This window comes from Haliotis cracherodii, unplaced genomic scaffold (assembly GCF_022045235.1).
Source record: "Haliotis cracherodii isolate W230 unplaced genomic scaffold, xgHalCrac1.p SCAF_2, whole genome shotgun sequence".
Taxonomy (NCBI): domain Eukaryota; kingdom Metazoa; phylum Mollusca; class Gastropoda; order Lepetellida; family Haliotidae; genus Haliotis; species Haliotis cracherodii.
The window spans coordinates 79,161,571-79,174,455 of record NW_027266275.1 but is presented as its reverse complement, the minus strand read 5'-3'; the positions used below and the strand labels follow the sequence as shown (position 1 = coordinate 79,174,455).

At 40.5% G+C, this 12,885-nt stretch overlaps 1 protein-coding gene across 1 annotated transcript; it reads left to right on the top strand.

The window, feature by feature from the left end:
- Window positions 1-1,848: 1,848 nt before the first annotated feature.
- On the top strand, window positions 1,849-7,951 carry LOC139469682 (alanine racemase-like). The gene is made up of 9 exons (XM_071251923.1): window positions 1,849-1,999; window positions 3,783-3,944; window positions 4,393-4,577; window positions 4,727-4,816; window positions 5,107-5,228; window positions 5,862-5,971; window positions 6,988-7,117; window positions 7,483-7,571; window positions 7,899-7,951. The coding sequence occupies exons 1-9, from the start codon at window positions 1,855-1,857 to the stop codon at window positions 7,949-7,951; spliced, it is 1,086 nt and encodes a 361-aa protein (XP_071108024.1). The 5' UTR covers window positions 1,849-1,854.
- Window positions 7,952-12,885: the final 4,934 nt, after the last annotated feature.

The window sequence follows — 12,885 nt, the reverse complement described above, 5'->3', positions numbered from 1 at the left end:
ATTCTCACAGACCAATTTGTAGCATTCGGTTAAAATGATATTTTCCGATGTTTTTTTATACGATACCATATTCGCTACTTTAATTAATAGATTTTCATCCGCTCCCGCCTGACAACAAAACATCCGGCCTGACATTATTCTAATGCCCTCAAATTCCTAGTAATAGAAGTATCGTTAATATGAGTGTTCCTACTTTCCTACGTTCCTACCTGATGATATACTCCGTACACGTAGCCCTACTGAACACACATGATGCATGTGAATCGCACCCGTCGACAGCAATTGTACACATATGCCTAAAGTAGGTCGATAAGAACCAAAAAAAACGTTAAAAATAAAATGCCTCCTGTCTCCCATGTTTTTAAAGAATCAATCAAACTGTCACTTTTAATTTATTGCGGCCTTAACATCCAAATGACAGGCATGCTTATACTGGAAAAGTACCCCAAATATCAAGCCTGAGGGAACAGCATGGCTCTTAATAAGTGAGTGAGTTTGGCTTAACACCAGTTTGAACAGTATTTATATTTCAGTTACATCCCGGCTTGTCGGTTTAAAGGGGCACTTATCTTCTTCTCGGCTGTCTAACACTGCCAGCTGGGGCTCACTATCTGCAGTGAGTCGATTTGCTCGCTGACGTAACTGAGCGTGACAAGAGACTGGGCTACCGTCTTCAAGAACACTGATTGGTTACCCTTAATCTATGCATCTCAGACAAAGGGCGCAAGTTAATTAATTTCTACAACCTAAACAAACGGACAAAAAGAACGATGGATAGTTTAATATACTAGTAGTTAAAAAAATGGTATCCCAGCAGTGAAAGCATTTTCGGATTTTGGATTGCACGGATAATACGATTGCTATCTCTGGTTGTCATAAACATTTTCTGGCATAACCCTACACCTGTGTCTCTGTTGCCTTTCACCTGAAGCTCAGTTAATGAACCTATTACAGGTATAGTTAGCGGTAGCACCACTCAGATTACCTGACAAAGGTTCCCATTTGGCATGTCTTGTGTCTGGTGTAATTATTTCATCTGAATCCAGGTTTGAAGTGAGGTGAAATGTATGTTATGTAATAATCACATGGCAGCCCAGCAAGAGGAGTGATCAGTTCATTTACTTTTTTGTAAACGGATCATTCCTCGCCATCAAAAGTTCCACAGAAATACGTTCATTCTTTAATCACTTATCTTGCACAGTGGATTTGTAAAAAGTAAGTGTTAACATGTGTAGGTTTACTAAAGCAGATGGAATACACTCATATTATGGCGTGAAGTGCCGATGTAAAAACAACATACTTGGCTCAAAGGATTAGCCGATAATACGTTTATTGATTTTCATTGCTTTCTAACTCTCATGGATAATTTTTAAGAACCATGGACATCATGAACATAATTGTCACATGTGCTATCTACCTACCGATGAGACTTGACACCTTTGTGAAACATCTGAAACAAACTTAGCGATCAGTTGAGAAACGAACACAGGTTATAATATTCAGGAACGCTATACATATATTTTAAAATATTTCATTGTAACAGAGCCACTTGACGTCGAATAAGTTTATTTGTTCAGCTCCACACATATGGGATATTGTGCCTATATGTGAATATTCACGGATACATTCCTCGAACAAGGAAGCTACCCAAATTTATACATAAAACTTCGGTGGGTCGCATTCTCGTGTTTTAGCTCGTTTCCAAAGGTCGAGATGGCAAGAATGCGAGATTGCGAGAATGGCCCTTACAGTATTCCAAAGAATGCAGCGTTTATCAACATACACTCAGTCACTGCATGCAGTGCAAACCGACCGAACGTTGAAGGAACATCCGGTTATATTCTCTTCAGTACCATGTCTCATAACGGCGAGATGAAAGCTTCTCCCACAGACACTGAGATGTACACCCGGGCTGGACGCAGCACCTACCTCCGTATCAACCTCGACGTCCTCTACAACAACATCTCCATTCTAAAGCAGCGGTGTTCGCCACATACAGGTTGCGATTATCAACAATAACCCATCTCCTTTCTAAATGATCAGAAAGATTCTTCTTTGCCTTGTGTTGTATTGAACAATTTGACAAGAAATGGTATATTAAATAGGTTATTAATAGGTTTGGAACCATTTGTAGCCATTACAGGAGAAGAGAACAGAGGGATATTATCATTATGTCTAATTTACCGTCAGCTGTTCATTTGATGAGCTCAATTTTACATTAACATGAACTTAAAAATGTTTGAACTGTGAACCTTATAAGTTCCAACACTCTTAGTCAATTTCTCGTTTAACATACACTCTTCAAATAAAGAAATGCACAGGTAGATTTTTAGTAAATCCTGACATGATAGATACAACTATGCAATTTTGGAGCTCGATAGTCACATGTTGTTGTTGTTGTACAAAGGCATTGAAAACTGTTCATTGTCATGTCACATATTAAGGCCGCAAGGCTGCGATGAACTCAGTATGACCGTCCCTGCCAGCAATCCCAGCTCTGCATCTCCTCAGCACTGACTGGATAAGTGTACGAATTCTGTCCTGTGGAATTCTGCACCATTCTGCAAGTAACGCGTTGGCCAGTTTTTCAGTTTTTCATCCCAGAGGTGTTTGATTGGCTTGAGATATAGAGATCTCGACAGCCAGGGCAAAGAGTTGATGTTGGCATTATGAAGGTAGTCTACCGTGACACGAGCTCTGTGCATTGGAGCGTTGTCCTGTTGAAACAGCTCCCTCTAGCAGTCAATGATTGGAAGGAGGTAATGGTTGAAGAATTTGATTCATGTAGCGATTTGCTGTCAAATTTCCATGAACCACAACCAAGTCAGATCTCGTGGTGTAGGATATGGTCCGCCACACCATGACACTTCCCCCACCGAATTTGTCGAATTCACGTTCACAATGTGAGACAAAACGTCAACGATAAACATGTTGTCTTCCATCTCTCCGGTGAAGAAGAAATCATGATGCATCGCTAAACCACACTCGTCTCCAGTTTCTCAAATTCCAATGCAAGCGTCGCTGTCGACGGATTTGGTGCAAACCAAGGACGATAACTGGTCTTCTAGGTCGGATTCCAGCCTCGTGAAAATGGTTCCTGACAGTCTGGTCTGATATCCTTCTCAAACCAGGGATGCGTCCTGCAGTCTCCGTAGCTGTGGCATTGCGATGACGTAGGCGGAACAGTCGAATGTAGCGATCCTGTGCAGGGGTTGTAACTCTTGGTCGGCCGGTTCTTCGACGGTCTGCAGTGGAATTGAACTGTCTGTATCTCTCACAAAGGTGGCAAATGGTGCTGTGGTGGACGTTGAAGTGGCGTGCAACAGAAGACGGTTCCCCTCTTTGGATGCCTCCTATGGAGATGTTCCAATCGGCAGCGCTGAGTCTCGGCATTTTCGAGCTTGAAAAATGTTGACAATTGAATGACAAATTATTGGCTTATGCTTGCCGTTTTATAGCCACTACCATGAGTTACAATGTAGTTTAAGACATTGCAAATCGACAATGGCTTCGTTTTGACGCACTGTTTGTCGAATATCAGGCCACCAACATTTTCCAATAACATATGTCCAATTTATATACCAGAGTTTTTGTGTAGTCAGGTTCAATGAACTACATAATACCTGTGCGGTTCTTTTTTTGAAGAGTGTATATCTTTATGGTCACATTAAAATCTTTATCGACCCTATAGTCTAATATCACAGCTGCGCTTGTCTAGAACTGCGGATATGTCATGTGCAATGAACGTACCATGGGTCTATTTGTGAAGCCTTTCTTTCAAGCAGACGTCATTGCAGTGGTGAAAGCCAACGCCTACGGTCACGGCAGTGTGGAGATATCCAGGTATCTGGAGTCCCGGGGGGTTGGGCACTTCGCCGTCGCTACCCCCGAGGAAGGCGCTCAGCTCAGGCAGGCAGGGATAAAGGGACACATACAGATATTAGGTATATACCTCCAAGTTAAGTGGTACTTCTTTCCGTTTGATATGTGTTCTTTGCAAAGATGATTTCGTATGGTATTTTCTACACTTTTCCCCTTTGTGGACATCAGGGTGTGTTGGTCCGTGGCGCTGCATCTTCATTTTCAGAGAAACGTCCCTTAGCAGTGCCAGGATCCTTAGTTCGTGGATTCTAATTCCATATTCGCCTTGATATGATTCGTGGGTTGTTGCCATCATATTCGTGCTCGTTTGAGTCAAAGTGGGAACTTCCCAGCCTATGACCAGTTTCAGATCGGTGTTCTCCCGCATTAGCCTGATGTAACTGAAATACTTTTCAAAGTGGCGTGAAATCCATCTGACTCACTTCCTGTGTACAGCAAATCCCGACTCCCGTATGTTTTCTTTAAAATATAACGGCAAACGTCTTCATGTATATTCTTTATCTATCACAGGTAACGCCGTTGAGGAGGACATCCCGACACTGGTGAAGTATAGGTTGACACCGACGGTGGCAGAACTAAAATTCCTTCAGGAATGGTCTAGGGCTGTCACAGCAGACCCCGTCAGTAGCAACAATGCCGGTAACAACACCATCAGTAGCAACAAAGTCACCGATAGCCACGCTTTACAGGAGAGGGTAACTTAAAACTCAATGTGATTTCCTATATGCTCATTATTTCGAGGCAATACGGTTACATTTTTACCCGTTTATTCGTACGGAACTGGGATAAACAAAGTGTATGTGTTGCATCATGTGTGAATTAAGAAGGTATCGGGTATTTCCAGGTTAAGAAGAGACTCAAGCTGGTGCTGAAGATAGACACGAGGATGTCCAGGAATGGGTGTCAGACTCAGGACTTCCCCTCACTTATACAGGTGGGTACGAGTGTTATTCCGAAAGCAACGTTGGGATGGTTATATAGTTGCTGCTGTTGCACATAATGTGTATATTTCTGCATATCAAATATGCGCATATAATACATAGCTGAACAGACGCCTGTCAGTGCAGATGTGCACATTGTGGGCTGTCATGAATTCATGATGACCCGCACGGTGTAATTGTCTCATTGATTTTAAGAACAAAACGAGATTTTGTTTTTTATCTTGCAGTGAATGCATATTTATCAAGAGTGATTCGCTATATTTTGAGAATTGTCCCCTTGCAGTTCTGCCAGACACAGGGTCTAACTGTCCAAAGTGTCATGACGCACTTTTCTCAGGCCTGGGTCAACCCCCACTTCACCAAGCAGCAGCTGAACACCTTTATGACGCTGGTAGAACTGCTCAGGTATACCCGTACACCCTGACTAGTTTGTGAAACATTACCAGTTGGTTGAATAACATGCTGTATACTAGAACCGCTCAGGTATACTCGTACACCCTGACTCGTCTGTGAAACATTACCAGTTGGTTGACTAACATGCTGTATACTAGAACCGCTCAGGTATACTCGTACACCCTGACTAGTCTGTGAAACATTACTAGTTGGTTTACTAACATGCTGTGTACTAGAACCGCTCAGGTATACTCGTACACCCTGACTAGTCTGTGAAACATTACTAGTTGGTTTACTAACATGCTGTGTGCTAGAATCGCTCAGGTATATTGCAGGTCATTAAACAGTAAAACGTTTATTTTGTATGAATGAGTAAATGTATAATATAATCTGGAAAAAATAGCCAGTGGGTACCAAAAAATATAAATAAAATTATTAGAAACTGTTACACGTGCAATGCCAACTTAAATGTATCAGTATCTGTATTTCATCCATGAACTAAACGGTGTATCTCCAGTACATACATGCCTCTGTTTGGTGACGCAGCCTGCCTGCCAGACACAACTTCAATATGAAAGTATGAAATGTTCGCTATATGTATAGCCATGTTGAAACAGGCGACTTGGTGACTTGTTTTCTTCTCAGAGCAAGTGGTGTGAAGGTTCACGTCGCCAGCTCCGCCGCCATCATCAGAGGGTTTGGGACACAGCTGGACTTTATCAGGCCTGGGATCTGCATGTACGGGCTTCCTCCAGGTCAGGCCCGTGTTGGGAACAGGACTCAATGGTCTTTCAAATTTCTATACACCACACCACCATCTCTTCTAACCAACCCCACCATAACCCCACCACATCACTGTATTCCTCCACAAAACTATCACATCTCCATCACACAGCCACACCCTACACCACACACCACCAGCATCTCTTCTAACCAACCACACCATAACCCCACCACATCACTGTATTCCTCCACACATCTATCACATCTCTGACAAACTGCACCATCACCACACCACACCAGCATCTCTTCTAACCAACCACACCATAACCCCACCACATCAATGTATTCCTCCACACAACTATCACATCTCCATCACACTGCCACATCACCACACCACACCACCATCTCTTCTAACCAACCACACCATAACCCCACCACATCACTGTATACCTCCACACAACTATCACATCTCCGACAAACTGCCACATCACCACACCACACCACCATCTCTTCTTACCAACCACATCATAACCCCACCACACCGCCAAGCCACCACCCGCATTTCATATTTCAAATTAGAGACGGAATTGAAGCATCCCATTCAAGATTCTGGAAAAAATCTTACGTTGAGCATGAAACATGTCCATTCCTCAGTGGAAATAAGGCAATTGTTGTTTTGTAATTCTGCTGATGTGGCACCGACTGATTCTGACAAATGCATGTTTGTCACTGCAGGGGTTAATCAACCTGCAACCATGTGTTATAACGACCAGGTAGAGTGGGTAGCAATGAATAATTCATTTCTTATATCTTCCAAAGTATACTTTGGGTAGGGTAACCTATTTGGAAACCAGGGGTGGGATGTGTTTTCAAGATGAATTGGTGTAACAGGGGAAGGAGAAAACGTTAAACTGCCCGATAAGGTTGTTGTTTGGTTTGATATTAGGTAAAGTGCATGCTGGTGATTGCAGATAGCCGGTTTCATTAAAGTGGTTTCAAGAGGAATTTTTGCAACAAGGGAAACAACTAACTGTTTCATTGTGTGCAGATGCCAGCACTGAGACTGCTGAGTTGGTGGAGTCCCTGGGCCTCAGACCCGTTCTCTCGTGGTGCGCTCGCCCCACCCTCATCAAACAACTACCCCAGGGTAGAGTCGTGGGATATGACAACACCTACATGTAAGCAGAAATAGCAAGATATAGTGGTACTAACTCGTTTTGCATATAGAGAGGAATCGTTCTCCAAGATCGATAGCAATGTGCGGCTTGGCCGATAGCTTTGGTCATATTTCTTGCTTAACCACTGGTTTGTCTAGCCGTCAGACACGACATACATCAGACCCGACTATGTACAGGTCGTCATGATGCATATAAACTATTTCAGAGTAATATTCACCGACTCATTAAGAAAGGCAGTTTCAGAGGGGAGGATAACATAGATCTCCGAGTTTCATAGATACTGAAACAGACAGGATTGGTTATAAAGAATCTTTGCTAAAGATATATCGAATCAGAGGATGACAGATAGTTCTTCCTTCTTTCAGGACACGTGGTATAGAGATCATTGCGACCTTTAGTTTGGGTTTTGCAGATGGGTACAACAGGCTGATGTCTGTGGTATCTCTGGATGAAGGTGAGACCATTCATCATTAATGTGTTTGGTCATTAATTATTCTTGTTACAAATACGGGAAGTGTAGCATCCAATAGAATTCCAAAAATTAGTCCTTACCTCCGTTACCCTACATTACACTGCTTGAGAAGTACCTCAGAAAAACATGAATCCCCATCACATAAGTTTTGTTTCATCAGTTGTTGGAAGAAACCAGGTCTTTAAGCATCTCTTCACAGTTGCATCCTTATCAGGGCCCACTGGTCTTGATCTTCAATTTGATGTACGCTTCAAAGCATGCAGTGTTAAACCCAAATTACTCACAAACACAATATACTCATCATTACAGATGATGTCCGGTGTCCAGTTGTTGGTAGAGTGTCCATGGACGCCATGACATAGCAAAGTTGTGACAGATGATCAAGTTGATATCGCTTCTTGCCGAATTTTTTTCTCTTGAAAGTGTTTTGTTATAAACTGTAAACTTAACTCGTCCATCGAGACTGTTCGTTTCGCAAAACGTGTTTTTTGTTTCTTGACAAGCGTGTATTCTTTCGCAGTCTGGTAGATTTCAAGAATAATTTTTGTCTTAGTTTTGTCTTTTGTATATAATCATATCCAAATGAAAAATAGATATTTATTTATATTAACTATTTTTGGTTTCTTTTGTAAATATTGTTTTGGTGATTTTGCAAACACTCTACTACTTTTTAAGTTGCAATTACAAGAGGTTATGTAACGTCCCTAAAGGTTTTAATTTAATTTTCAAAAAGTATGTTATAGAGCGCAAACTTGCTTAATAATTCATATCAAAATATAAAAATAATTTCAAAATTTATAAAATAAACTAACGTATCTTTACAGTCAAACCTCGGACATCTCACATAAATGGCAGTAACTCACTTAGGTTGTAAAACCATGCCGCGAGACATAATTTAGACAATAGATGTTCGTTTGCATTACAGTCGCTGGGTGCGTGTCAATTCAAGATTGACACGCTGACCAATAACGGTAATCCCCTTGACAAGTTGGCGGTCAGTCTAAAATGCCGGCAGCTCAACTAAACGCCAGCCTTTGTTTTTTATTACCTTAATCCACTATGGGCAGACATTAGTTAGGTAATCTATGAGAATATTGTATTAATCCGGAACAACACATGAAATAACAAAGGAAGTAATGTAGACAATAAATTAAAATAATGTTTTCAAAACTAAACCAATCAGAGTTTGCTATGCGTCCCTCCACTATATAAGTAGGTGCAGTTTGACTGCCAAGTCACACTGCACCTGAATAAATCTTGTAACACTAGCAACTCCGATGTCATCATCTATTCTCAATTCTTCCATTCTATTTTAAGGTAAGACATTTTCATGCGTTGTTTCAATGGTTGTTTTCATTATTGTTGAATGTGTATTATGATTATTGTCTCAAATTGTTTCAATTGTTGTTTTCAAATATGTTGAATGTATTTCATGATTATTGTCATAGATTTCTTGAACATTGTATATTTTCAATTACGTGCATTGGTTCATTGTTAAGTTATTGTTTAAAGTATTTTGAATCGTCTATAACAATTAGGAAAGTTTTCAACATTAAGTAATGCGCGCTATGCCACTATAGTTATCACTTATGTAGGTTGTAGTAATTTCGATCACCAATTAATTATTCCTGATCAACATTTGGATAGACGTTTGATAAATAAGAAATCTAGTACCAGTATCAACAACATCGTAAAGTAAAATATGTCATGTCGTCATTATGTGTAGATTCATTGCCAGCAGTAATGCTGGAATTAGTTAATAGTCAGTCAGCTTTGTTCTTGATAGGAAATGAAATACCTGTAACTTGATGTTAATAGTTGAATGCACAATGCTTGTATGCGAGCTCTGCATAAAGTAGCTAAATAACACTTGTATTAGAAGAACTACGGTAATGCGCAAAACTGCATTACCGTAATACATCTACAAATATGTCTATCATTAATGTTGCATTATTTCAGCTGACATTGGCATTGTGAATCATATGTGTTGTCTTTGTTATTGTGCCGTTATTTAAAGTTCCATCCTGATCTATTTGTGTATAATGTAATGGTGATTATTTGATATGTTATAAGATTGAAGCGAAATGCTTATTGATTTATATTCTGAGTAGTTATGTCATAAGAAACCACGACGTTATGACAATTATTTGTCATGATATAATTTATGACTATTAGATATGATTATGTGATTAATTGAATTGAAATGTTTATTTCACACTGCACCTGAATAAATCTTGGAACACTAGCAACTCTGATGTCATCATTTATTCTCAATTCTTCCATTTTATTTTAAGGGAAAATTACCATGATACAGCATGTTCTCAGCTAGTGGAGAATCAAAAGATCCCAACCTTCAAATGCGTGGCCAAAACAAAGGAGCTACACCTACAGTGTTCCCCTACGGCCGGCAGACTATCCATTCAAGCTTGGAAGGTGAAAACTCTATCCCAGCAAATCACCGAACCATCCCCATCAACGTTGAAGTTGCAGATCTTCCTCGTGAACCAGACAACCAAGCTCAAGTTCTCTGGTGGTTCCGGAGAGAGTTTGAAAGTATGGGTACACAGGCTAAAGGCAACATTAAAAGCTAACAAATTAGATGACCTCAATCAGAAACTACTTCTCCATTCACATTTGGATGGTGAAGCAAAATTGTTTTTTGACTCTCTCTCAGAAGGCTTTGAGGATACCCCTTTAGCAGACTTCCTACAACTACTAGAAAAACAGGTTTTCCACAACAAAATACTTTGATAACAGGGAAATACGGAGACAGTGAATCAGTACCTCGACAATGTCCAAAGACAAATTCTGGGAGTCCATATCTAAAAGGACATCCTTGTATCCTACTTTATCAAAGGCCTGTATCCTTCATACCATCTGTGGGTGAGAGGTAAAGATCCTCAATCTCTGAATGAGATTCGACAACATGCTAAGTTTGTTAGGATAAAGCGCGATGATGACTCATGCGGTGGTTGTGGAAAGGTTGAAAAGTGTAACCCCAAAAAAACATGCCCCTATATAGACATTGTTTGTCAAAAGTTTTCAAACCAGGCCATCACACGAAACTTTGTGGTGATTATAACCAATAGGATAAGGCGCCTGATTCTCATCCAGGTGAGGTCAGGCAATATGAAGAGGTTCATTTAGTTGCCCCAATAGACAAAAATACCATTTTAGCATCTATCAATTCAGCAAAGACTAAGAAATTGGTAGATACTGGAGCATCCATATCATGTGTAAAGCTTAGCTACCTTCAGAAAGCAGGTTATTCTCAGAAGCATTTATGCCCAAAAGAGTTCCTAAATGTGATAAGAGTAGGAGGTGAAATCCATCCTGTGTTAGGTACCATTACATTGCCTGTTAGATTATCACATGTCACGTTTGAGCATACATTATGTGTCTTTTCAAACCTTCACCATGCACTTATCTTAGGTCTTGATTTCATGGAAATCAACAAAGCCCACATTGATCTGGGCCAACGCACATTTTCACTTTGTGAAAACCTCGTAACCTAGTAGAAACTAACTCAGGCCTTACTAGGTCTCTTAAGTCTCGAAAAACTTGCACCTTACCAAGAATGTCATATCCCTGTCATCCTTTCTCGTACTCAATCTGAGAGTATTTGTTTACTTGAACCTGTTTAAAAACATTCATCCAAAGTGCTAGGAGCTGAATGTTTAGTTCACCTTCGTGGCCAGAAGACAAGAATGCGTATTTTTTACCCATCAGAAGAGGAAGTTTTCATACCAAGAAATAGAGTTCTAACGACAGTGTCCCATATTCAAGAACATGAAGTTCACACATTGACTGATTCCAAGCAGTCAGGTGACATTCCATCTATCAACACTGTAACCCCAGAGAGAAGTGCTCAAGATCCAATTCAGTTTGATCTCAGTGAATCCGACCTTTCTGACACTGAAGGACTGCAACTGCATCAGTTCCTGCAAACCCAAAGCGATGTCTTTGCCACAGACTGGAAGGAGTTAGGTAAGACCAAACTTAATTATCATGAAATAGACACTGGTAATGCTGATCCCGTCAGGATGCCAGTCTCTACAGGTAAGACAGGAATGTGCAAAGCAGGTACAGCAAATGTTGGATGCAGGTATTATTCAGCCATGTGATTCTCATTGGCACTCACCAGTACTTATGCTTAAAAAGAAACGGCTCAAAGCCGTTTTTTTCCAAATTAAGAGAAGCAGGTCTCACCTTGAAACCAACTGAATGCAAATTTGCAGCCAAAAAGGTAAATCACCTCAGGCACATATTCTCAAAGGATGGTATTGCTGTTGATACAGACAAAACAGAAGCTGTCCAATCATTCCTAGTTCCATCTTTTCAGCAAAAAGTGCGCCAATACCTTGGATTAGCAAATTACTATTGGAAATTTGTTCCAAATTATTCAAAAATTGCTGTTCCACTCAGACGGCTGTTACAAAAAGAATCACAATTTGATTGGACCCAAGCTTGTCAGAAAGCATTTGACCAATTAAAATCAGCTTTGAATAGAGCCCCAATACTTGCCTACCCTGACTTAACCAAGTCCTTTATCCTCACCACCGATGTAAGCGGTGAAGCTCTTGGTTATATTCTTGGTCAGCTTAATGATGCTGGTCAAGAACAAGTCATAGCATATGGAGGTAGATCGTTACATCCATGTGAAAAGAAATGGTCAGTTACTGAGCAAGAAAGTCTTGCTATGTTAGAAGGCGTAAGAACTTTCAGACCATACTTAGCTGACAGTAAGTTCAAAATCTATACAGACCACAAAGCTCTAGCCTACATTCAGATGTGCAAGCACAATGGAACAGCCCGTCTTGCACGTTGGTCTCTGATACTCCAGGAATATGACTTTGAAGTTTTTCATCGTGCAGGTAAGTCAAATCAAAATGCTGATGCTCTCTCCAGAAGACAATATCCAGAACAAACGAAACCAGCAAATACTGATGAATGTCCATGTATAGTCTCAGCAAATCAGCAACCCTTCATTAATTGAAGACAGCCCCACCAAAGTAGACGAGTATTTAGAAGTAACATTTGGCTACCTGGCCAAAATGCCTTGCGTAGCAGCGGTCCACAGTCAGGAAGATCCAGTTCCTCATCAGGTAAGCAAACTTCAAGGAGAATGCCCTGATTACATCCCCATCTTCAACTACTTGGAGAAACAGTATTTCAATTAAATCAAATACTACCAATCTCATCATTTCTCGAAGGACAAAGATCCAAGCAGGCACTATTAGGTTTTATTGGTCAACCATCAAAGTCATTGTTTGGCACTGCAACAATGCACTAACAG

Coding starts and splice junctions, on each gene's coding strand:
- LOC139469682 (XM_071251923.1), top strand. CDS start 1,855: ATGTCTCATAACGGCGAGATGAAAGCTTCTCCCACAGACACTGAGATG. Junction 4,578..4,726: donor GCCACGCTTTACAGGAGAGG/GTAACTTAAAAC, acceptor GGGTATTTCCAG/GTTAAGAAGAGACTCAAGCT. Junction 5,229..5,861: donor ACGCTGGTAGAACTGCTCAG/GTATACCCGTAC, acceptor TTTTCTTCTCAG/AGCAAGTGGTGTGAAGGTTC.